Source organism: Salvelinus namaycush, chromosome 18, assembly GCF_016432855.1.
Source record: "Salvelinus namaycush isolate Seneca chromosome 18, SaNama_1.0, whole genome shotgun sequence".
NCBI lineage: Eukaryota > Metazoa > Chordata > Actinopteri > Salmoniformes > Salmonidae > Salvelinus > Salvelinus namaycush.
Window position 1 is genome coordinate 16,186,564 of NC_052324.1, and position 25,175 is coordinate 16,211,738.

At 40.9% G+C, this 25,175-nt stretch overlaps 2 protein-coding genes and 1 pseudogene across 2 annotated transcripts; 2 read left to right on the forward strand and 1 right to left on the reverse strand.

Annotated features, from left to right (window-relative positions):
- Window positions 1–532: 532 nt before the first annotated feature.
- LOC120063585 (P2X purinoceptor 4-like) lies at window positions 533–6,032 on the forward strand. Its single transcript, XM_039013932.1, has 13 exons — window positions 533–651; window positions 932–1,079; window positions 1,234–1,305; window positions 1,411–1,483; window positions 1,782–1,878; window positions 2,253–2,333; window positions 2,820–2,961; window positions 3,905–4,041; window positions 4,219–4,309; window positions 4,888–4,953; window positions 5,046–5,150; window positions 5,300–5,407; window positions 5,595–6,032. The coding sequence occupies exons 1-13, from the start codon at window positions 533–535 to the stop codon at window positions 6,030–6,032; spliced, it is 1,677 nt and encodes a 558-aa protein (XP_038869860.1).
- A 369-nt stretch (window positions 6,033–6,401) lies between these two features.
- On the forward strand, window positions 6,402–10,213 carry LOC120063586 (P2X purinoceptor 4-like). Its single transcript, XM_039013933.1, has 13 exons — window positions 6,402–6,414; window positions 6,676–6,841; window positions 6,983–7,130; window positions 7,817–7,888; window positions 8,121–8,193; window positions 8,356–8,452; window positions 8,552–8,632; window positions 8,757–8,898; window positions 9,145–9,281; window positions 9,359–9,452; window positions 9,636–9,701; window positions 9,867–9,977; window positions 10,184–10,213. Exons 1-13 carry the CDS (start codon window positions 6,402–6,404, stop codon window positions 10,211–10,213), a joined length of 1,230 nt encoding a protein of 409 aa, XP_038869861.1.
- Window positions 10,214–10,527: 314 nt separating this feature from the next.
- LOC120062713 lies at window positions 10,528–24,852 on the reverse strand (annotated as a pseudogene).
- Between the last annotated feature and the right edge of the window lie 323 nt (window positions 24,853–25,175).

Sequence of the window (25,175 nt, forward strand, 5' to 3'; positions counted from 1 at the left end):
CACCGTTGCCTTGTTTTGTATCACATTACAATGATAATACTGGGGGGGACAAAAATGTGTGGGGAGACATCCCCCCCTTCCCCAGTGAAAGTTGTGCCCCTGCCCAGATACAATGAAACCCTTCATAAGGATATGTGACCCTTTGATATGCAAATACTGATAGTGACAGAAATCTTAATTTAATATCCTTTACCTCTTTTAATGTTCTTGCCGGTATAGCCCAAGGCCTACATCATTATTCAATATGAATATATTATTATTCAAGCAATTTATTGTCAAATCATTTCAAAGTAGCAAATAACATAAAACAATCGACAAAGACGACTTTGTTTTCCCCTTTGGCTGCTCAGTAGGGATGTGCACGCACACTGCCTCCACAACAACGATGACTGGACCAGTCTTGAATTTCACAGACGTAGAATATTGTTCGGTCAATGGAACTGCAACAGCTGCAAGCTGACCCAGAGGAAGGAGAAGAAAGAACCAAGTATGAGTCAGAAGAGATCCTTTCTCTCAGTCAGACTTATCCAAAATGCCTTGTAAACTGCTAAATCTATGTGAGTATGAAACACATAAACTGGTCCGAATACAAAGTGTAAGGCTGGGATCACTGAAATGGACATTTAACGGAGTCATACTGATGTTCATCTGGTGAGTAGGCTATTCTGCAGAATTATTCATCTTGCGGTAATAACGGCAATAGACTACGAACGCCCACGCGCCTTGACTGATCAAGAATGTGTGCATGAAAATAAAGTATGAATGTTTTATATAATGATTATATTCTAAAATAATTATGTATTACTTGCATCAACTGTATCTCTTGTAACCATGCCAATAGTATTTTAAAACGATCAGGGATATATATCAAAGTAGGCTAACTTACTCCAATTTGCCTAATACCATGATCAAATATTGTTTTATTTTGTAGCATTATGATGCTCTGGCACAAGGAGTACCAAGAACACGACTATGTGGTCAGCTCTGTTACTGCTAAGGTCAAGGGAGTGGCCTTGACCAGTTTACCAGATGTTGGTGATATAGTATGGGACGTTGTGGATTACAGTGGGCCATCACAGGTTAATGTGTGTGTGTTTATGTGTGTGTGAGATAGTGAGAGAATATTGTTGTTTTATTGTTGTATATTATACACATATTACATTTGTAATATACATGCACATATTTTTACATTGCTTCTGACTTTCTATACATTTGTTTGACTTTCTGTTTAAGGGAAAGAATTCATTTTTCGTGGTGACCAATGTCATTGTTACAAAGAAACAAAGGCAAGGAAAATGCCCTGAGGTAGAGTGCCAGTAGGACATCCAATTACTGTACATTCTAATGTCTTATATCATTTCTATTTGATGACTAGAACCCACTAATCTCCTAGGAGTGTTTATATTACAGGTCCCTCCTTATGGAAAAGTGTGTCGGACAGACGAGGACTGTGTAAAGGGATTCTGGGATCAGCACAGTCATGGTACAACTACAACTGTCCAGAACTTCTCCCATTATCCTTCTCTTCTGTTTGTGTCACCTCTATCTGGTGATACCATTTGTTCTTGCATGGAGGGGAGGAATTTGTCCCTGATGTGTTAAGGTTTCAGACGGTCAGCTCCGCTCTGGGCTCTTTACTATTTGCAGATACATTATGGTTATATACGTTTATACAGTAGTAGTAAACATGTAGACACATGATAATAGAACATCTAAGATAATAGTTGGTATTGTTTGTCATGTGACCCATTCAATAATTCAAATGTTGCTTTCCTTATCAGGGGTTCAGACAGGTGCATGTGTGAAGTTTGATGTGACACGGAAAACATGTGAGGTGTCTGCGTGGTGCCCCATAGAGTCCAAGAAAAAGCCCCCCAAGTAAATAAGCTCACTATTATTGTTGTTGTTGTTCTCAGCATCAGTATGCATTTATGTGTGCCTGTCCTCCTACTCTCATCAAATTCAGTGTGATTTGACATGTGGTCCCTGCAGAGGTTAGTTACTCAGTAAATAATGTTATCTTCTCTTCTACATAGACCACTGCCTGACAGCTATATTTATACTTTAGTTCCTCTAATGTGGAGGAAGCTCACTTTGTTAGTGCTGCATATATAGTCAAATATGCCAAGGAACATTGTTTCACAGTAGTTTAACAGAAACTTTTAAATGAAAATGAAACCGTCCGCTGTAAAAAATTATTGTTTTCACAACTTTGCTTCAATAATGCAATTGATGACTGCTCTGACGTCTAGGCCTGCTCTCTTGGCATCAGCTGAGAACTTTACAGTCCTCATCAAAAACAACATCAGATTCCCAAACTTTAATTTCATGAGGTGAGACTTTCCAATTCAATATGAATTAATTTGGCTTTTTAGTTTGCACACCACAGTTCTCAAGTATATTATAATTAGAGTAACCTTCACCACCTTTACAGATGTGGGATCTTAATTTGAACACCCTGTTGCAGGAGAACACTCCTGCAATGCAGGACATTTAAAAATTGTAGTGTATTTGAGGTTTAAAACATTTTAAAGGCTTCTGAAGTTTGTAATATCCACTTAGAAATTTCAGACTTGATTTTCCCTTAAGAAAAATGTATCAAAAATGTCCATCAATTGTAATCCATATAATAATTCAAATTTCCTGTTGCTGCAGGATTATTTTCCTGCTGTAGCAAACTGCTTCAAACTAAGATCATTCATCTGTACATACTCTGAGAGCATAAAAAACTATTAAATGAATTCATAAAAATATGGAAAATAAGCACATTTCTTCAATTTAGTGAAAGTGGATCTAACGGATGCGTTTTTGTCTTACAGAAGGAACATCCTCCCTGAGATGACGGAAAGTTACCTGAAGCGCTGCCAGTTTAACAGGCATACAGACTCCTCGTGCCCCATCTTCCGTCTGGGGGACATTGTAAAGGAGGCTAAAGAGAACTTCTCAGAGATGGCAGTTGAGGTGGGCTGCTTTGTTACAGGGAGTTTCTCAAGCAACCACAAACTTTCACATTAACTAACTCTATGACCCTCAATTATGTATGTCACTCACTGTTGTCTGTATCTATTTTGGCACTGCACATAATGTTGGACATGTTTGATTACTTAATGAATTACAGAATTATGGTTTGGATTCAATCCGTATCCGCGTAAAAATGTTAAATAGGTCAAATAGGGGAGAGGCGTTGTGCCACGAGGTGTTGCTTTATCTGTTTTTTGAAAACAGGTTTTCTGTTTATTTGAACAATATGAGATGGAAGGAAGTTCCATGCAGTAAGGGCTCTATATCATACTGTACGTTTTCTTGAATTTGTTCTGGATTTGGGGACTATGAAAAGACCCCTGGTGGCATGTCTGGTGTGGTAAGTGTGTGTGTCGGAGCTGTGTGTAAATTGACTATGTAAACAATTTGGGATTTTCAACACATTAAAGTTTCTTATAAAAAGAAGAAGTGATGCAGTCAATCTCTCCTCAACTCTTAGCCATGAGAGACTGGCATGCATAGTATTCATATCAGCCCTCTGATTACAATTAAGAGCAAAACGTGCAGCTCTGTTCTTGGCCAGCTGCAGCTAAACTAGGTCTTTCCTTGCAGCACTGGACCACACGACTGGACAATAATCAAGATTAGACAAAACTAGAGCCTGCAGAACTTGCTTTTTGGAGTGTGGTGTCAAAAATTGAGCCGACGTGCAGCGTGTACCGTGAGTGCAGTGCAGTCTCCGCGACCACGGGAACATTGCCTTTACATTTAAATCGAGATATAACGCAGATGTTCCCGCGATACTTCGGCGATACGGATTGAATCTAGCCCTAAATCACCTTAGTTACGTCAGATTACATGATTGTCAGGTTGATATAAAACACGATGAGTAGATCATCTCCACCATGCTCTCTCACCAAAGGGTGGCGTCATTGGGATCCAAATTAAGTGGGATTGTAACCTGGATGGGTTCTTGCGGAACTGTCTGCCCAAATACTCCTTCCGCCGGCTGGATGAGAAGGAGAGCAATAGAACACTGTACCCTGGTCTCAACTTCAGGTAATTGTGACAGGCCTTCTTCTTGAGGCCAACGGTCATGTCATAGGTCATACATGGTCAGTTGACCCATGTCAAATTATGGAAATCTGTCATTCAATACTGCTCTAGACATTTGTAATTGTATATATCAGTGCAATCCAGATATTACATTGTTTAACCTACTACTTGTGTTGGCAGGTTTGCCAGATATCAGACAGAGAAAGGTGTTGAGGAGAGAACCCTGTTTAAAGTATTTGGGATCAGGTTTGATGTCATGGTGTTTGGAAAGGTTTGTATGACTGAGTAAGTCTCATCATTTAAACCTGCAACAATGATGATGGTAATCTTGTGAATGTTGTTATTTTTTAGTTTTTTTTACCCCCTTTACCCCCTTTTTCCTCCTTAATTTCGATCTTGTCTCATCGTTGCAACTCCCCAACGCGCTCGGGAGGCGAAGGTCAAGTCATGCATCCTCCAAAACATGATCCGCCAAACCTCGCTTCTTAACACCCACCCGCTTAACCCGGAAGCCAACCGCACCAATGTGTCGGAGGAAACACCATTCAACTGACGACTGCTTTCAGCCTGCAGGCACCCGGTCCGCCACAAGGAGTCGCTAGAGCGCGATGAGCCAAATAAAGTCCCCCCAGGCCAAACCCTCCCCTAACCCAGACGACGCTGGGCCAATTGTGCGCCACCCTATGGGACTCCCGGTCACGGGAGGTTGTGATACAGCCCGGGATTGAACCCAGGGCTGTAGTGATGCCTCTTAGACCGCTGCGCCACTCAGTAGGCGTGCATTTCTTTTTCTAATTCATGAAAATCAGAAAAATACAAATGGTAATTTATATCATGTGTTCTTCTAAGGCAGGAAAATTCAGCATAATCCAACTGATCATCTTTATTGGATCAACTCTATCATATTATACACTGGTGAGTGTTATTCAGACTTTTTTATTCAACTTGTTTCAAATGCAAAACTAATAACAGGGAAAGTAAAGGACAATGATTGTGATTTTTCGTAGACCACTGTATTCATCGACTGGCTCATTGGGACCAGTTGTTACTCTAAAGAAGCCAGACAGAACTACTCCGAGAAGAAAGTTGAATCTGTTCAGGACAGACAGCAGGTAGGAGTGGGATGTAGGAGTGGGATGGCATTCCCCACTGAGGATTATACAAACCCAGAGCAAGATTTTCATTCTCATTGGCTGAATTGTTTGATGTAAATATGTGGTGAGACGCTGAACAATGAGACAATTCTTCTTCTATTTTCCAGTGCATTCTCTGTGTCTCGTTTGTGGACGAGAACCATATAAGAGTGGTGAAAAAATCACATAAGAAAAGTTTACAACAAGTGAAGCCCATCTCTGTTCACCCATGCAAGGTTAGCATAACTGTGTTTTCCCCAATGTAGTGCCATTCTCACCCCGATACAATAGATAAAGATGTCACTTTTAATCTCACTTTGTTATCCTCCTCTTGTCTTTTATACAGTAAGTCAGTATGGTAAAACATACATATTGTATCAGTGCATATGACTAATTTGATATGTACTGCACACTTGTTGCCAGGACGACACAGGGCACCTGAGTGCCATGGTTGGTGTATTGCAGAAAGGCAACAACATCATAGACAAGCCGCCCCAGGTTCTCCCCCGGCCCAACCGTCCAGCCTGGTGTCTGTGTGGTTGCTGTCTCCCTTCCACCCATCCCCAAGAGCAGCTGTGCTGCAGGCAGAGCATTGGCCGCTGCATTACCACCTCCTCTCTGTTTGAACAGCTGGTGCTGAGTCGGCCCTTGTTGGACGCAGTGCTGCTGTACAGGGAGCCTCTCTCTGACCTGACCGAGGGGGAGCAACGGATCGCCGCCCTTCGCAACTGCGCCTACAGACAGTACATCAGCTGGAGAATTGGGGCCCCACCCAGAGAAAGTATCCCTGTCATGCCCAGTTGTAGTGTGTGGAGAATCAGAGAGGAGTACCCCAGCCAAGAAGGAGAGTACACTGTCTGAGGCCCAGGAGAACTACCTCTCCCCAGTCCAGCCCTGACACACAGCTTTAGGGAAGAGGAAGAGTCAGTGTTCTAGAAAGCTCCATCAGAGATTGGTTCTCATCATGTAGTGACTGTACAACGCATTTGTACTGGTGTATTGATCTAATCTTCCATTCAGCATTAAGGTTAACATTTTCAACCGGAACATTGTCTTGTAGATATTGTGTCCATCCATCTCACTGTCTAGGGACCATCAATAATGAAGAGGGAAATAACGTAATAGACTTATCTTAGATGAGACTGAACTGGAGCTAACTGGAGGTGGGAACTGCTTTATCTTTCCTTTGACTGTCTACTTACATTTAGATTGGAACATATGTTTTTTACCATGTGCAATAAATGTAACTTTGAAAATATTGTTGACTTGATAACATAATTTCACAACTTTGCTAGTTCTTGTGTGCATACAGTAATACATACCATTTTCATGCATCCATTGGAGTGGATGAACAGCAGTTTTATCATGCCACTTTTCAGATAGGGTATATTTGCCAACTGAGCCAGGGTCAGTTGTAATTTTCATACTAGCCGTTAAAATGATTAGACTATTATCTCAGCAGGCTGTGACACCTCTTTACCTCTTTTATCACTCCCATTGCTAGTTTTCTACAGTGTAACCATAACTCAGAAGATGGGCGGCTGTAGCTCTCAGAGCTGCCACCGCTGTTTCTTTGAATATGAAACTGAAAGAATGATTGTGGTGAAGAGCAAAGTAGTGGGATCCGTCTTCAGATTAATCCAGTTTCTGATCCTCTTTTATGTGATTGGGTAAGTTGGGATTCAATTCTTCTGTTTCTTACATTAAAAAGCCGGTGTTCCACTACATTTACTCAGAGTGGATGTGTGAATGTATCACTTTGTCTCTACATCTGTGCCCCATTGTCTCCTGTCTGACCTGCTACACTATAGGTATGCCTGTGTGGTGCAAAAGTCCTACCAGGAAACAGACTCAGTGATCAGTTCTGTCACAACCAAGGTGAAGGGCACTGGCTTCACCAACACCTCTGATCTGGGCGCCCGTGTGTGGGACGTGGCTGATTACAACATCCCCCCTCAGGTACAGTGATGGAAAAAGTACCCAGTTGTCATACTTGAGTAAAAGTAAAGATACCTTAATAGAAAATGACTCAAGTAAAAGTGAAAGTCACCAAGTAAAATACTACTTGAGTAAGTCTAAAAGTATTTGGTTTTAAATAAACTTAAGTATCATAAGTAAATATAATTGCTAAAATATACTTAAGTATCAAAAGTAAAAGTACAAATCATTTAAAATTCCTTATATTAAGCAAACCAGAAAACCAGGGGCACACTCCAACACTCAGACTTAATTTACAAGCGAAGCATGTGTGTTTACTGAGTCTGTCAGATCAGAGGCACTTGGGTTGATAAGTGTGTGAATTTGACACTTTTCCTGTCCTGCTAAGCATTCAAAATGTAACAAGTACTTTTGGTTGTCAGGGAAAATGTATGGAGTAAAAAGTAAATGATTTTCTTCATGAATGTAGTGAAGTAAAAATTTTCAAAAATAAATAGTAAAGTACAGATACCATAAAAAACTACTTAAGTAGCACTTTAAAGTATTTTTACATAAGTACTTTACACCCCTGCTCAGGTAGCATCATCCTATACTCCATACACTTTACCACTTTTTTGTCAGTTTGAGTTCAGATTGTGTTGGTAACTGTTTTTGTATTTTTGTATAGAAAGATAATTTGTTTTAGGAAAATCTCTTCTGTCTGGCAGGGTGAGAGTTCCTTCTTTGTGTTGACCAACATGATTGTCACCCCCAATCAAACTCAATCGACCTGTCCCGAGGTAAGTTGCTGATTTCTCGTTTCAAATACATTGAAATGTGTAAGTCTATATTGTAAAATGTGTATTTATTGCTTGAATTAAACACTACTGAAAATATCCAGTGAAATGTTAAGCTGGACTGTATTTATACTTAAATACATCAACTTAGAAGATATGCGTTATACAACCATTATTTCAATGGTAATCAAAAGTATTTGAATGATAGTGAAATGTGATCCTGTATCTTCTTAAGCTCCCAAACCAATCCACCATTTGCATGTCAGACAGTGACTGCTTAGAGGGATCCAATGATGTTCGTGGAAACGGTAGGTCTTCATGCCATGCTGATGTGTCCTTGTAAAATTGTTAACAAGGGCAGCAACCAGCAGGGAGACAGCTGAAACTTTTTTTCTTCTTTTAGAATCCTCCTGCAACATATTTGATTAACTAAAGAGCAATGTTTTCTAATCATATTACTCTGTTAAAAGGTATCCAGACAGGGCTATGCATGAACTACTCAGAGACTGTCAAAACATGTGAAGTGCTATCTTGGTGTCCTCTTGAAATAGACATCAACTTACCCGAGTAAGTAAGAACAAATGATAATATGATTCATGGGGGTATACTCATGGGGGTATACTCATGGGGCAAGGTATTATAAGTGGAACACATTTTGTATCATAGACATGCACTGCTGGTTGCAGCAGAGGACTTCACGGTGCTAATCAAAAACAGTGTGACATACCCCAAATTCAACTTTCACAAGTGAGTCATGTTAATTTGTCTGGCACCGAAATGAAACATGAAAAGGAATAAATGCAGGACACCTGCTTGAGAGTTTTACTTTATTCTGTAGAATACCTCATATTTTCTCTTTGGTCTCTTGCAGAAGAAACATTTTGCCTGATGTTAACTCCTCATATCTGAAGCAATGTAAATTCAATCGCAAAACAGACCCTGACTGTCCCATCTTCCGCCTTAAAGACATGGTCTCTGAAGCTGAGGAGGACTTTCAGACCATGGCAATCAGGGTATAACATTTTGCTCTACACTCTCCTCTTAGGTCCCTTACAAGCCTCGATTCTGCATAAGCCCATACTAGATTTTCCTGTAGTTATTCTCAATGCCGTGTTTGGTGTGTGTTGCAATTGAATGAGGGCTTTAATCATCCTTGTTCATCAGGCCACATTTTGGCAGTGGTGTCACTCATTGGTATATCAAATTACACATTTAAATAGATGAATTTGAGATGAGACTATTTGGTTATGTTTGTTCAGGGTGGTGTTCTTGGGATTATGATTGACTGGAGCTGTGACCTGGACTGGCCTGAACATTACTGTGGCCCTAAGTACTCCTTCCGCAGGCTAGACAACAAAATCCCTGAAAACAATGTGGCCCCTGGATACAACTTTAGGTGAAATCAATGAACCTGTGGACACAATACTTTCATAGAGAATAAATACAGCTTTTCAACAAGACTTATTTCCACAGGTTTGCCAAGTACTACAAAACCACAGATGGTAGGGAAACAAGAACCTTGATCAAAGCATATGGAATCCGATTTGATGTCATTGTTTTTGGAACGGTGAGACTCAACATACAAAAAATGATCTATTCTTCAAACCACAGGAGTAGAATACTTAATTTTGACAATGTATGAGCTTTATGTTCACAAGATGGTAAAGGCAACAATTGAGACGACCACAATAAGGGTTTCAATGTCAAATGACAAATCGACCTACCTTCCTCTACTGTTCCATCTTTACAGGCAGGTAAATTCAACATGGTTCCGACCATAGTGAATGTAGGTGCAGCGCTTACGTTTCTGTCTTTGGTAAGTTCTGTTAAGTGGAGCCATCTCCAAAACACTCATTATTTGTAAACAAACATTCATTATTAGTACCGTAAAGCATTTTTCAGAGAAATGTTAGCCTGTTAATACAGTGTAATTGAGTTGTCATTTTCAGTTTGAAATAGTCATGCAAGTGTGTGCCCTTAGGTGAATGCAGTTTGTAACTGGTTTCTCCTGACATGCACAAAGAAAAGAGATTACTACAGCAAACACAAATTCACATATCTGGATAACACTGATGACAATGCTGGTGAACCTGTGAGTTACTGACTTTTCAAGCTTATTCCACTATATACAGGACCAAATTAATTATCAGGGAATACTTACAAAAATAACCATCACTATTCTTTGCTTAACAACTGCAACTTGACTGTTTATCAACTTTTTCATTATGCAGATTTGACTTAAATTAGTTATATAAATCATGTATTATTAATCTGACAAATTCTTATTTGTCTGTACAGCTGGGAGAAACAACGTATGGGACCCGGTAGATCCTGCACAGAGAAGTGGTCATTTCACATTGTGGGGGAATGTTGAAGCCATCTTCTTTTGTCCAGACCTCTAGCCATCTCCAGCCCCTGCCCCCTAAACATCATACATGAGGCATATACTCATATTTCCTAATATTCCAGATTAAGCCTCGTCAAATGTGAAGTATATAATCTGTTATAAGCTACCTTAAAACAAGGTACAAATAAATAGTAAGAAAATAATTTTAATATGGAAATTGTCATTTCACATAATTGATCACAAAAGAATAACAAACAAGTTGTAATATAGAAAGTAGGAAAAATATATTTTTAAACTATCGCCTTTTCTGGAAAATATGTCCTCTTCCCATCCCTCCACGTCCTCGACCCCTGGCAGCCACTGTGAGAGGAGACAAAGCAAATTGTTTGTCAATAAAACAGTACAGTACCAGTCAAAAGTTAACACCTACTCATTCAAGGGTTTTTCTTTATTTTGACTATTTTCTACATTGCAGAATTATAGTAAAGACAACAAAACTATGAAATAACACATATGGAATCATGTAGTAACCAAAAAAGTGTTAAACAAATCAAAATATATTTTAGATTCTTCAAAATAGCCACCCTTTGCCTTGATGACAGCTTTGCACACTCTTGGCATTCTCTCAACCAGCTTAAGTTTTGTAACCTAGGCTACCTATGTAATTAATGGATCTCGTTCCCAATGATCAGTGCTTTAGTTTAATATGTTGCTGTCCAGCGGTTCTGAATTTGTGATGCACCCGACTGTCCACGTTTTTCTGTGCAACAGAATTTTAATTTGAAAAGTGTGTGTGTACTAGGCTATTTAATGTACATGACCAGTTTGTCTTCAGTCCATTTTAAAATGGGATAGATGGGCTATGGTATATGTTGAATGTGATAGTCTGCCTAAAACCAGCCTGAGTAGGCCTATGACTCCATTTCTATTCTATTCAGAGAGTTTAGAGAAATTAATAGAATTAGAAATGAGCTATTATCAGGCTGGTTAACGCGATGAACAGTGGCAAGAAAAAGTATGTGAACCCTTTGGAATGACCTGGATTACTGCATAAATATGACCAATTTTGATCTGATCTTCATCTAAAAGTCACAACAGACAAACAGCGTGCTTAAACTAACACAAATTGTATTTTTCTTGTCTATATTGAATACATCATTTATACATTCACAGTGTAGGTTGGAAAAAGTATGTGAACACCTAGGCTAATGACTTCTCCAAAAGCTAATCGAAGTCAGGAGTCAACTAACCTGGAGTCGAATCAATGAGACGAGATTAGACATTTTGGTTAGGAGCTGCCCCGCCCCATAAAAAACACTCACAAAATTAGAGTTTGCTATTCACAAGAAGCATTGCCTGATGTGAACCATGCCTCAAACAAAAGAGATCTCAGATCTAAGATTAAGAATTGTTGACTTGCATAAAGCTGGAAGGGGTTAAACAGTATCTCTAAAAGTCAGTCCACGGTAAGACAAATTGTCTAAAACTGGAGAAATTTCAGCACCGTTGCTACTCTCCCTAGGAGTGGCCGTTCTGCAAAGACGACTGCAAGAGCACAGCGCAGAATGCTCAATGAGGTTAAGAAGAATCCTAGTGTCAGCTAAAGACTTACAGAAATCTCTGGAAGATGCTAACATCTCTGTTGACGAGTCTACAATACGTAAAACACTAAGCAAGAATGGTGTTCATGGGAGGATACCATGGAAGAAGCCACTGCTATCCAAAAAAAACATTGCTGCATGTCTGAAGTTCACAAAAGAGCACCTGGATGTTCCACAGCGCTACTGGCAAAATATTCTGTGGACAGATGAAACTAAAGTTGAGTTGTTTGGAAGGAACACACAACACTATGTGTGGAGAAAAAAAAGGCACAGCACACCAACATCAAAACCTCATCCCAACTGTACAATATGGTGGAGGGAAGGAGCATCATGGTTTGGGGCTGCGTTGCTGCATCAGGGCCTGGACAGCTTGCTATCATCAACGGAAAAATTTAATTCCCAAGTTTATCAAGACATTTGCAGGAGAATGTAAGGCTATCTGTCCGCCAATTGAAGCTCAACGGAAGTAAGGTGATGCAACATGACAGCAACCAAAAAGACATAAGTGAATCAACAACAGAATGCCTTAAACAGAAGAAAATACACCTTCTGGAGTGGCCCAATCAATCCTGACCTCAACCCGATTGAGATGCTGTGGCATGACCTCAAGTGAGCGGTTCACACCACACATCCCAAGAATATTGTGGAACTGAAACAGTTTGGAAAGAGGAATGGTCCAAAATTCCTCCTGACCGTTGTGCAGGTCTGATCCGCAACTACAGAAAAAGTTTGGTTGAGATTATTGCTGCCAGAGGATCAACCTGTTATTAAATCCAAGGGTTCAGATACTTTTTCCAACCTGCACTGTGAATGTTTACACAGTGTGTTCAATAATGACATGAAAAATATTCATTGTGTGTTATTAGTTTAAGCAGACTGTGTTTGTCTATTGTTGTGACTTAGACGAGGATCAGACCAAATTTTATGACCAATTTATGCAGAAATCCAGGTAATTCTAAAGGGTTCGCATACTTTTTCTTCTGACTGTATGTCTGTTGAATCTGAAGAAAAAAAAATCATCCCACACTCAGCCCCGCTCCACATTCTCACCCAGTCAGGATCCGCTACTACGTCGCAGCAGTGACATAATGCATACTTTTTACTAAATGGCACGTGCTAAATAGTATGAGACGATGAGTAGCCTACATAGTATGCAGTTTAAGTATGGAGTACGCTAGTATTGGTATTCTTACACGGCCAATGACTAACAAGGAGTTGGCATGATGGCACTAACAGACTGGCACCCAGGCTAGTAGGATTCCAAGGTGGGTCTGATTAGGGCCAGAATGTAATGTAAATCTGTACCTTGTGCTTTGAGAATGGCCGCTTTGCCTCTTCCTGCTCCAGCTCCCTGGTTCTTGTTCTTCATACTCTTTAGCATGGGTGCGTTCTTCAGCATGTCAGGGAGAATGAGGAATCGGATCTTGCTGCCTCGGATGTACACACCTGCTCCAGCTGGGCTACACGGCCGTCTCTGTGGGTCACTGTGATGTTGGCCATCTGGAGGAGGCATAATGTGTAATAAGAAATACATCACATCTAGATAAGGAAGGGAGAAGGTAGGTTGTGGAGGACAACTTTATGTGTAGCTGAGCAACCCTCAACTCCTTTCTCTTATATGGAGGTGGAGTTGAGTTTTGATGACTGGTCGCGGGATTTTCTAGCAACAACATTGAGTCACCATCAGTCGATTCTTGTAAAAATGTCAATTCTGAAAACGTTTCTCGTTTTTCAAGCGAAGGTCTTTTAAGGGAGTATGCGAGCACGCTCATTCGGTTAGCCGAGCTCGGCTAGGCGTACTTAAGCATGCTGACACCTGAATATGGGTAGGGGTTACGGTTAGGGTAGGGACATCATGGTACCCGGATAGCAGACCAATTGAATCTCAGCTTACCTAATATGTAGTATGAGCAACGAGGGGGAAAGAAGTTGGTGGTTGTATTCGCTAAAAGATTTTATAGCAGTATGAATTTCAGCCTCCGGTGGAAGCGCCGCAGTTGCACAGGACAAACATAGCGTTTTCAGAATTACATTTTTTACAAGAATCGACTGATGGTGACTCAATGTTGTTGCTCGCAAATCCCGTGACCAGTCATCAAAATTCAACTCCGCCTTGATATAAGGGAACAGAGTTGAGGGTTCCTCAGCTACTTTATGGGGGACTCAGGGATCACAGAGGCTGATTTGCTATTCTTTATTTTACTGATGTAGCTGGCAAGGTAACTGCTGTTTTACTTAACAGAAAAAAAAGTATTTTATTCCCAGTGCTGAGTTAGTAGTGTAACTGACATGTAACGTAAGCTAATGCATTACATGTTTCGACCACTCGACTGAAGTTCTGTCTGAAGTGAATGAACTAGCTAGCTACCACAGCCAGTTCAGCTCTAGACTAGCTATCAGTTTGATTAAATAATTAAGACACATAAATGACTAGAGGAAGTCTGACCACAATTGATTTGATTTGATTGTGCCGCCTGGCTCAGACTTGCCGTGCTGTGTTAAAAAGACAGGCTGGTTTACCAAAATCCCTAATTTGTTTAGGAAAAACATTCCCTATTCCCTCAACATTTGCTCTCTGTATGGGACACATATGCTTCACATGCACCTGACCAATCGGGCCTAACCTATAGCATATAATTACACGTAACAGCAAAATGGATGGCGAGGACGTGACATATAAACTTGAAACAGGGAAATGTTTACTGGTTGCTCAGGAGGTAAAGGGGAAGTCAGATGTTTGGAATAAATTGGTCTAGTTCTGGAAAATACTGGAGATCAAGAAAAGGTATGGAGCAAGCGCTGCAGGCATTTTAGGCCTGTGTGTGTCAAACAGGTGCTGTTAGATTACAATCATTTTTAAGACTGTTTGGAATCATTTATAAGCATACCAAGAGAGTCTGTTGTAATGCTTTTTTGGTTGTAAAGCCTTACAGCAAAGACAAAAAAAAGTCGCATTCATTCATGAATGCAAATTCAGGTCTATTTATTGTTTACGTTAAGTATTTAATGGTCGCTTTTTAAACTAAAATGCTTGATTACATTTCACATCATGAATGACTTGTATGCTGTGTGATGACGAATAAACGATTGATTGATACAGTATCCTATTTAAATCAAATCAAATTATTTATATAGCCCTTCGTACATCAGCTGATATCTCAAAGTGCTGTACAGAAACCCAGCCTAAAACCCCAAACAGCAAGCAATGCAGGTGAAGAAGCACGGTGGCTAGGAAAAACTCCCTAGAAAGGCCAAAACCTAGGAAGAAACCTAGAGAGGAACCAGGCTATGAGGGTTGGCCAGTCCTCTTCTGGCTGTGCCGGGTGGAGATTATAACAGAACATGGCCAAGATGTTCAAATGTTCATAAATGACCAGCATGGTCAAATAATAATAATCACAGTAGTTGTCGAGGGTGCAGCAAGTCAGCACCTCAGGAGTAAATGTCAGTTGGCTTTTCATAGCCAATCATTAAGAGTATCTCTACCGCTCCTGTGGTCTCTAGAGAGTTGAAAACAGCAGGTCTGGGACAGGTAGCACATCCGGTGAACAGGTCAGGGTTCCATAGCCGCAGGCTATAAGTGTTAACATATAGGCCTAAGTAAGTTACGGTATTAAGACTAAACAGGGTGCGCTCTTAGGCCTACATCTTGATGGTGGTTATACAAGGCTGCTATACTAAGCCTACTAATGATGATGACATTACCTATTATTATAATGATGATCATAATAATAACAGGAAGGATAAAGGAGGGTTATTATTATAAATATTATTTTTATGACAATTTGGAACAGTGTAAGCAACACTATATGAATTACAAATAATAACAGGCTGGTCTAACGAAAAAAAAGTATAAAGCCTTTATTACAGCATAGCAAAGATTAAAAAAAGAGGAATTTGTGAAATTGTTGCATGAGGCTTGGTGCTCACGGAATCAGTAGGCTATCAACCAAAACACTCAAACAGGCAACAGAAGCAGGATCACTATTAAAAGGACACCAATAAGAAGAGACTTGCTTGGGCCAAGAAACACGAGCAATGGACATTAGACCAGTGGAAATCTGTCCTTCGGTCGGATGAGTCCAAATGTGAGATTTTCGGTTCCAACCGCCGTGTCGTCGTGAGACAAAGAGTAGGTGAGCGGATGATCTCCGCATGTGTGGTTCCCAAAAATCAAATCAAATTTTATTGGTCACATACACGTGTTAACCAGATGTTATTGCGGGTGTAGCGAAATACTACAGTGCAGTAATATCTAACAACTAATATCTAACAGTTTCACAACATATACCCAAAATACACGTAAATCTAAGTAAGGAATGGATTAAGAATATATATACATATGTCAGAGCGGCATTGGACTAAGATACAGTGGCATATAGAGTACAGTTAATACAGTTGAAGTCTGAAGTTTACATACACTTAGGTTGGAGTCATTAAAACTTGGTTTTTCAACCACTCCACAAATTTCCTGTTAACAAACTATAGCTTTGGCAAGTCGGTTAGGAAGTAATTTTTCCAACATTTTTTTACAGATAGATTATTTCACTGTATCACAACTCCAGTGGGTCAGACGTGTACATACACTAAGTTGACTGTGCCTTTAAACAGCTTGGAAAATTCCAGAAATTGATGTCATGGCTTTAGAAGTTTCTGTTAGGCTAATTTACATCATTTGAGTCAACTTGAGGTGTACCTGTGGATGTACCTTCAAACTCAGTGCCTCTTTGCTTGACGTCATGGGAAAATCAAAAGAAATCAGCCAAGACCTCAGAAAAACAATTGTAGATCTCCACAAGTCTGGTTCATCCTTGGGAGCAATTTCCAAAATGCCTGAAGGTACCACGTTCATCTGTACCAACAATAGTAAGCAAGTATAAACACCATGGGACCACACAGCCGTCATAACGCTCAGGAGGAGACGTGTTCTGTCTCCTAGAGATTAATGTACTTTGGTGCCAAAAGTGCAAATCAATCCCAGAACAACAGCAAAGGACCTTGAAGATGCTGGAGGAAACAGGTACAAAGTATCTATATCCACAGTAAAACGAGTCCTATATTGACATAACCTGAAAGGCCGCTCAGCAAGGAAGCCACTGCTCCAAAATCGCCTTAAAAAATCCAGACTACGGTTTGCAACTGCACATGGGGACAAAGATCGTACTTTTTGGAGAAATGTCCTCTGGTCTGATGAAACAAAAATAGAACGGTCTGGCCATAATTACCATTGTTATGTTTGGAGGGAAAAGGGGGATGCTTGCAACCCGAAGAACACCATCCCAACCGTGAAGCGCGGGGGTGGCAGCATCATGTTGTGGGGGTGCTTTGCTGCAGGAGGGACTGGTGCACTTCACAAAATAGGTGGCATCATGAGGCAGGAAAATTATGTTGATATATTGTAGCAACATCTCAAGACATCAGTCAGGAAGTTAAAGCTTGGTTGCAAATGGGTCTTCCAAATGGACAATGACCCCAAGCATACTTCCAAAGTTGTGGCAAAATGGCTGAAGGACAACAAAGTCAAGGTATTGGAGTGGCCATCAGAAAGCCCTGATCTCAATCCCATAGAAAATGTGTGGGCAGAACTGAAAAAGTGTGTGCGAGCAAGGAGGCCTACAAACCTGACTCAGTTACACAAGCTCTGTCAGGAGGAATGGGCCAAAATTTACCCAACGTATTGTGGGAAGCTTGTGGAAGGCTACCCAAAACGTTTGACCTAAGTTAAACAATTTAAAGGCAATGCTACCAAATACTAATTGAGTGTATGTAAACTTCTGACCCACTGGGAATGTGATGAAAGAAGTACAAGCTGAAATAAATAATTCTCTCTACTATTATTCTGACATTTCACATTCTTAAAATAAAGTGGTGATCCTAACTGACCAAAGACAGAGAATTTTTACTAGGATTAAATGTGAGGAATTGTGAAAAACTGAGTTTAAATGTATTTGGCTAAGGTGTATGTAAACTTCCGACTTCAACTGTACATATGAGATGGGTGAAGCAATATTTACTACAATTAAAGTGACTAAGAGTTTACACATATGAGATGAGTAATGCTGGATACGGAACATTATTAACCTGTTATGGCTGCAAGGGGCAGTATTGAGTAGCCAGTTAAATCGTGCCCATTTCAAACGGCCTCGTACTCAATTCTTGCTCGTACAATATGCATATTATTATTACTATTGGATAGAAAACACTCTCTAGTTTCTAAAACCGTTTGAATTATTTCTCTGAGTGAAACAGAACTCATTCTGCAGCACATTTCCTGACCAGGAAGTGGAATGTCAGAAATCGATGCTCTGTTCAACTGCCTGCCTATACATGGGCTTGATACGTAAGAGTCTACGTACACTTCATACACCTTCCCCTGGTTGTCAAGAGGCGGTGAGAGAAAAAATTTCGTGTTTATCTTGGTCTGAGGTGGAATTAAAGGTCTTTGTATGACGTGACCGTCCATTTCCTGTTTCTGGAGCGCGCGAAAGAGGACATGGATTTGCCTTCTGTTTTGCTCTCGTTATGGACGACTAACATCTCCGTCTTAGATTTTATTTGATACATGTGACCATATCATCGTAACGTATGTTTTTTCAATATAGTTTAATCAGATTATTGAATTTTTTTCGGGAGTTTTGCCGTGTTCCGTTCTCTGACTTTGTTGACGTTGGAGAGATCTGTAGCACTTGGCAAGTGCCCATGCTAAATGAAGAGGGAAATTTGCCGTTCCAGATCCAAACAACGACTGTTCTGGACAAAGGACACCTTGTCCAACATTCTGACGGAAGATCACCAAAAGTAAGAAACATTTTATGATGCTATTTCTAATATCTGTCGTGCATGTGAACTGGTCGTCGGCGCCCAAGTGTTTCTGGCTATTGTGGCTATGCTAATATAACGCTACATTTTGTTTTCGCTGTAAAACATTTAATAAATCGGAAATATTGTCTGGAATCACAAGATGCCTGTCTTTCAATTGCTGTACACTATGTATTTTTCAGAAATGTTTCATGATGAGTAATTAGGTATTTGACGTTGGTGTCTGTAAATATTATGGCTGCTTTCGGTGCAATTTCTGATTGTAGCTGAAATGTTAAACTATGATTTATACCTGAAATATGCAAATTTTTCGAACAAAACATATGCTATACAATAAATATGTTATCAGACTGTCATCTGATGAAGTTGTTTCTTGGTTAGTGGCTATTTATATCTTTATTTGGTCGAATTTGTGATAGCTACTGATGGAGTAAAAAACTGATGGAGTAAGAATAGTGGTGTCTTTTGCTAACGTGGTTAGCTAATAGATTTACATATTGTGTCTTCCCTGTAAAACATTTTAAAAATCAGACATGTTGGCTTGATTCACAAGATGTGTACCTTTCATCTGGTGTCTTGGACTTGTTAATGTGTGAAAGTTAAATATTTAAAAAATATATATTTTGAATTTCGCGCCCTGCACTTTGAGCTGGCTGTTGTCATAAGTGTACCGGTGTCGGGCTGCAGCCATAAGAAGTTAAAGTGGCTAGTGATCCATTTCTAAAAGTGGCCAGTGATTCCTAATCTATGTCTATAGGGAGTACTGACCTCGCCTTCTGGATGATAGCAGGGTGAACAGGCAGTGGCTCGGGTGGTTGATGTCCTTGATGATCTTTTTGGTCTTCCTATGGCATCGGGTGCTGTAGGTGTCCAGGAGTGTTAGAAGTTTGCCCCCAGTAATGCGTTGGGCAGACCGCACCACCCTCTGGAAAGCTTTGCGGTTGTGGGTGGTGCAGTTGCCGTACCAGGCTGTGATACAGCCCAACAGGATGCTCTCAATTGTGCATCTGTAAAAGTTTGTGAGGGTTTTAGGTGTTAAGCCAAATTTCTTTAGCCTCCTGAGGTTGAAGAGGCGCTGTTGAGCCTTCTTCCCCACAGTCTGCGTGGGTGTACCACTGCAGTTGTCAGTGATGTGTACACCGAGGAACTTGAAGCTTTCCATCTTCTCCACTGCGGTCCCATCGATGTGGATAGGAAGGTGATCCCTCTGCTGTTTCCTGAAGTCCAAGATCACCTTAGTTTTGTTGACGTTGAGTAAGAGGTTATTTTCCTGGCACCACACTCCCAGAGCCTCCCTGTAGGCTGTTTCATCGTTGTTGGTAATCAAGCCTACTACTCGTGTCGTCTGCAAACTTGATGATTGAGTTGGAGTCGTGCTTGGCCACTCAGTCATGGGTGAACAGGGGGTACAGGAGGGGGCTGAGCACGCACCCTTGTGGGGCCCCAGTGTTGAGGATCAGCGAAGAGGTATTATTTCCTACATTCACCACCTGGGGGCGACCCGTCAGGAAGTCCAGGACCCAGTTGCACAGGGCGTTGTTCAGACCCAGGGCCTCAAGCTTAATGATGAGCTTGGAGGGCACTATGGTGTTGAATGCTGAGCTGTAGTCAATGAACAGCATTCTTACATAGGTATGCCTCTTGTCCAGATGGGACAGGGCAGTGTGGTGGCGATTGCATCGTCTGTGGATCTATTGGGGGCGGTAAGCAAATTGAAGTGGGTCTAGGGTGGCAGGTAAGGTGGAGGTGATATGATCCTCGACTAGTCTCTCAAAGCACTTCATGATGATAGATGTGAGTGCTACGGGGCGATAGTCATTTAGTTCAATTACCTTTGCTTTCTTAGGTACAGGGACAATGGTGGCCATCTTGAAGCATGTGGGGACAACAGACTGGGATAGGGTGAGATTGAATAGATCTGTAAACACACCAGCCAGCTGGTCTGTGCATGCTCTGGCAGCCTTGCGAGGGTTAACACGCTTAAATGTCTTACTCACGTCGGCCACAGAGAAGGAGAGCCCATAGTCCTTGATAGCTGGCCGTGTCGGTGGCACAGTATTAGCCTCAAAACAAGCGAAGGTTTTCAGCCCGTCCGGAAGCAAGACGGTGTCCACGACGTGGGTGGTTTTCCTTTTATAAACCGTGATTGTCTGTAGACCCTGCCACATACGTCTCGTGTCTGAGCCGTTGAACTGGGACTCAACTTTGTCCCTATACCGACGTTTAGCCTGCTTGATTGCTTTACAGAGGGAATAACTACAGTTTGTATTCTTCCATATTCCCAGGCTTCTTGCCCTGGTTAAATGCGGTGGTTCGTGCTTTCAGTTTTGTGCAAATGCTCCCATCTATCCACGGTTTCTGGTTGGGGTAGGTTTTAACAGTCACAGTGGGTACAACATCTTCTATGCACTTCCTGATATACTGAAACGGTGAATGAATTTGTGTGTCGATATTATTTCCTGAAGCTACTCTGAACATATCCCAGTCCGCGTGATCAAAACAATCTTAAAGCGTGGATTACGATTGGTCAGACCAGTGTTGAATAGTCCTCACCACAGGTGCTTCCCGTTTGAGTTTCTGCCTATAGGAAGGGAGGAGCAAGATGGAATTGTGTTCCGATTTGCCGAATAGAGGGCCTTATGTGCATTCTGGAAGGTAGTATAGCAATGGTCGAGGGTTTTAGCAGCGCGAGTACAACAATCAATATGTTGATAGAATTTCATCAACAACAAAAAAAAGTTAGCTTATAGCAGTGAACCTTTTTTGTGGGATACACATAAGGCAATTCTAGGTCTTGTGGCATATTTTGGTTCAACTATCCCCAATTCAATGGAATTGCAACCCTTTGCATGCACAATGTCTTCTTCCATCACATGTGCAGTGCACTCTTCCATCACATGTACAGCTGATTCTCAAGATCTTGCACACTAATGAGATGCTATTGAGCCCACACTACTACACTGTCTGAGCCAAGGACTACATGCTTTCTGGTAAGATTTGATTACAATACTGGGTGGGGTGAATAATTTATATGACATACATGATTTTTTGTTAACTAGTAAATAGTTGCCTACAGCAAAGTGTTTAAATCATTTCTAACTTAACAATTTCTGCTAGTTAGTTTTTGCTACCATGTGGGTTTTAGCTTGCTTGAGCCCGCTAACTGAGGAGTGTTAATTCACCTGTTTCAATACATGTTTAATTTTAAAACATTTATCTTACAAAGGAGTTGTTTAATCTAACTGCTTAACTATTTATCTGTACATGGAATTGTATTTTATTTATTTTTTACAAATTTTATTCTAATCTTTACATAAAAATGCCACGGGCACCATCTGATGTGTGGAGACATTTCCCTGCAGCTAGGAAAAGCTGTGTACATTTGCAAATACTGTGCCAAATCATGTGAAGAATGCAACAAAGATGCAGAATCATCTGGCCAAGTGCATAAAGTTCCCTCAGCGCTCACAACAAGCAACCTTTGACGAAAGTCCCTCTACTTCTAATCGAGGTGGAAATGATGAATCAGACACCTTATCGTTAGCAACAGCTCATGGTCCTCCTTGAATCAGATGTTTTTTTGACTCAATGGAGGAACGTAGTCAGAGAAATGTTGATGAATGTCTTGCTCGGGCTGTGTATGCAACTGGTTCACCTCTGATGCTCACAGGCAATGTGTATTGGAAGAGATTTCTGAATGTTCTTCGCCCAGCATACACCCCTCCAACCAGACATGCTTTATCTATTAATTTGCTGGATGCAGAGTTCAAGTGAAGGTCAAGCAAATCATAGAGAAAGCAGACTGTATTGCAATCATCGCTGATGGGTGATCGAATGTTCGTGGGCAATGAATAATTAACTACATCATCTCCACCCCTCAACCAGTATTCTACAAGAGCACAGACACAAGGGACAACCGACACACCGGTCTCTACACTGCAGATGAGCTGAAGGCAGTCATCAATGAACTTGGACCACAGAAGGTATTTGCACTGGTGACAGACAATGCTGCGAACATGAAGGCTGCTTGGTCTAAGGTGGAGTCCTACCCTCACATCACACTCATTGGCTGTGCTGCTCATGCATTGAATCTGCTCCTCAAGGACATCATGGCACTGAAAACAATGGATACACTCTACAAGAGAGCCAAGGAAATGGTTAGGTATGTGAAGGGTCCTCAAGTTATAGCAGCAATCTACCTCACCAAGCAAAGTGAGAAGAATAAGAGCACCACATTGAAGCTGCCCAGCAACACCCGTTGGGGTGGTATTGTCATCATGTTTGACAGTCTCCTGGAGGGGAAGGAGTCTCTCCAAGAAATGGCCATAACACAGTCTGCAAATATGGACAGCCCCATCAAGAGGATCCTCCTGGATGATGTATTTTGGGAGAGAGTGGTAAGCAGCCTGAAACCTATAGCAGTAGCCATTGCACAGATTGAGGGAGACAATGCCATCCTGTCTGATGTTCAGACTCTGCTTACAGATGTAAGAGAAGAAATCCGTACTGCCCTGCCCACTTCACTGTTGCTCCAAGCAGTGGAAACTGCAGTTCTGAAATACATAAAAAAACATGAAGATTTCTGCCTGAAGCCCATACACGCCGCAGCGTACATGTTGGACCCAAAGTATGCTGTCAAGAGCATCCTGTCTGATGCAGAGATCAACAAGGCCTATGGTGTCATCACTACCGTGTTCACTACCTTGGCCTGGATGAGGGCAAGGTTCTTGGCAGTCTGGCGAAGTCCAAGCAAGGGCTTTGGGATGGAAATGCAATATGACAGTCGTGCCAACATATCTCATCAGCCACCTGGTGGAAGGGACTTTGTGGATCTGAGGCTCTTTCCCCTGTTCCCTCCATCATCCTCCAAATCCCACCAACATCAGCCACCTCAGAGCACAACTGGTCCTTGTTTGGGAACACACACACCAAAGCACGCAACAGGCTGGCCAATACAAGGGTTGAAAAATTAGTGGCCATCCGGGCAAATTGGAGGCTTTTTGAGCCTGACAACGAGCCATCCTCAACAAGGTTGGAAAGTGACAGTGAAGATGAGGCCTCATCGAGTCTGATGTTCAAGAGGTGAACATTGAGGTCCAGGGAGAAGACATGGAAGCCTGAGAGGAAGACAACCAAAGCTTTAGTTTCTAGACTATCATTTCACAGATGCATGTTGAAAATGTTTTTGGGAGATGCGATGGATCATTGAATATTCCCTTTCTTTTGTTGCTCAGTGAAATCATCCCATGTGAAGTGTCAACTCATTTAATTAGTTCAATTTGTAATAAAATAGTTTTTTAAATTTCTATTGGAAGGATTTAATCATTTGAAATTATGTCTACTTATGATAAGTTAAAATATTTATGTTTCTGTCACCATATGATATGGTAAATATATCCAATGCAAAAAACATCTACATTTAAGTGGTATTAATATTAATTTGCATACACTTCTGTTAATTCCCATAAATTCCCATGGAAAGTTTCCACCTCTGAATATTCCCCAAAATGTGCAACCCTAGTGCTGACTGTCAGCTTTAATTTGAAGGGGTATTTTAATCCATATCGGGTGAACCGTTTAGCAATTAGAACGCATTTTGTACATTTTGGGACAAATTCACTTTGTGTATTAAAGTAGTAAAAAGTTAAGTATTTGGTCCCACATTGATAGCACGCCATGACTAAATCAAGATTGTGACTCTACAGATAATCCTGAATGAATCGTGAATAATGATGAATGAGAAAGTTAGACGCACAAATAAGACATGCCTCTCACCATTACAATAACAGGGGAGGTTAGCAATTTTAGCAGGTATATTTTTGAGTCTATAACTTTCTCACTCATCATTATTCAGTCAGGATTATACATAATCATTGTGGCATCCACATTCATGTAGAAGTGGTTAGAAACATATTATTATTTACAATAAAAGTGACCCTAAAATATTAGATTGTGTAGAAATGCAGGAAATTAGCTTTAGATGGCCAATAAAATTGAGGGAGGACCCCCAAACCCCCCACTTCTAAAACAAAAGTAGCTCCCCTGACTTTAAAGTTTGAGATTCATGATCATACCTGGCAGTTCATGTTGTCCTCAGCTTCAATGAGTTTCCCGCGGTACACCTCCCCGGTGTTGGTCTCGCAGTTAACAATGTGGCCCTCAGCTTCATGAAGAACTTTGATTGGCACTCCAATGGACATCTTTCTGAGTACCACCACATATACCGTAATGGTTTTAGTCAGAGTAAATAGTTAGCTTAATAGCTAACGTTTGCTTCTTTGCCTATAAAATCAGTAGCTAGTAGCTAAAACAGGATGAATGGAATTGGTTGGCATGAAGTTAGCAAGCATGGTACAGTACCTAGCTAGCTCATCGTGTAAGTTACACTGCCACAATATTTTAACTACTCTACTACTATAGCTAGCTAATCATGGTGATAACCGTAATATCTTACCGTTTAAATCCTTGCAAACCAGTTGGCGAATATTCGTGTCAATTATTCAGTTAGCCCGTTAGCTAATGT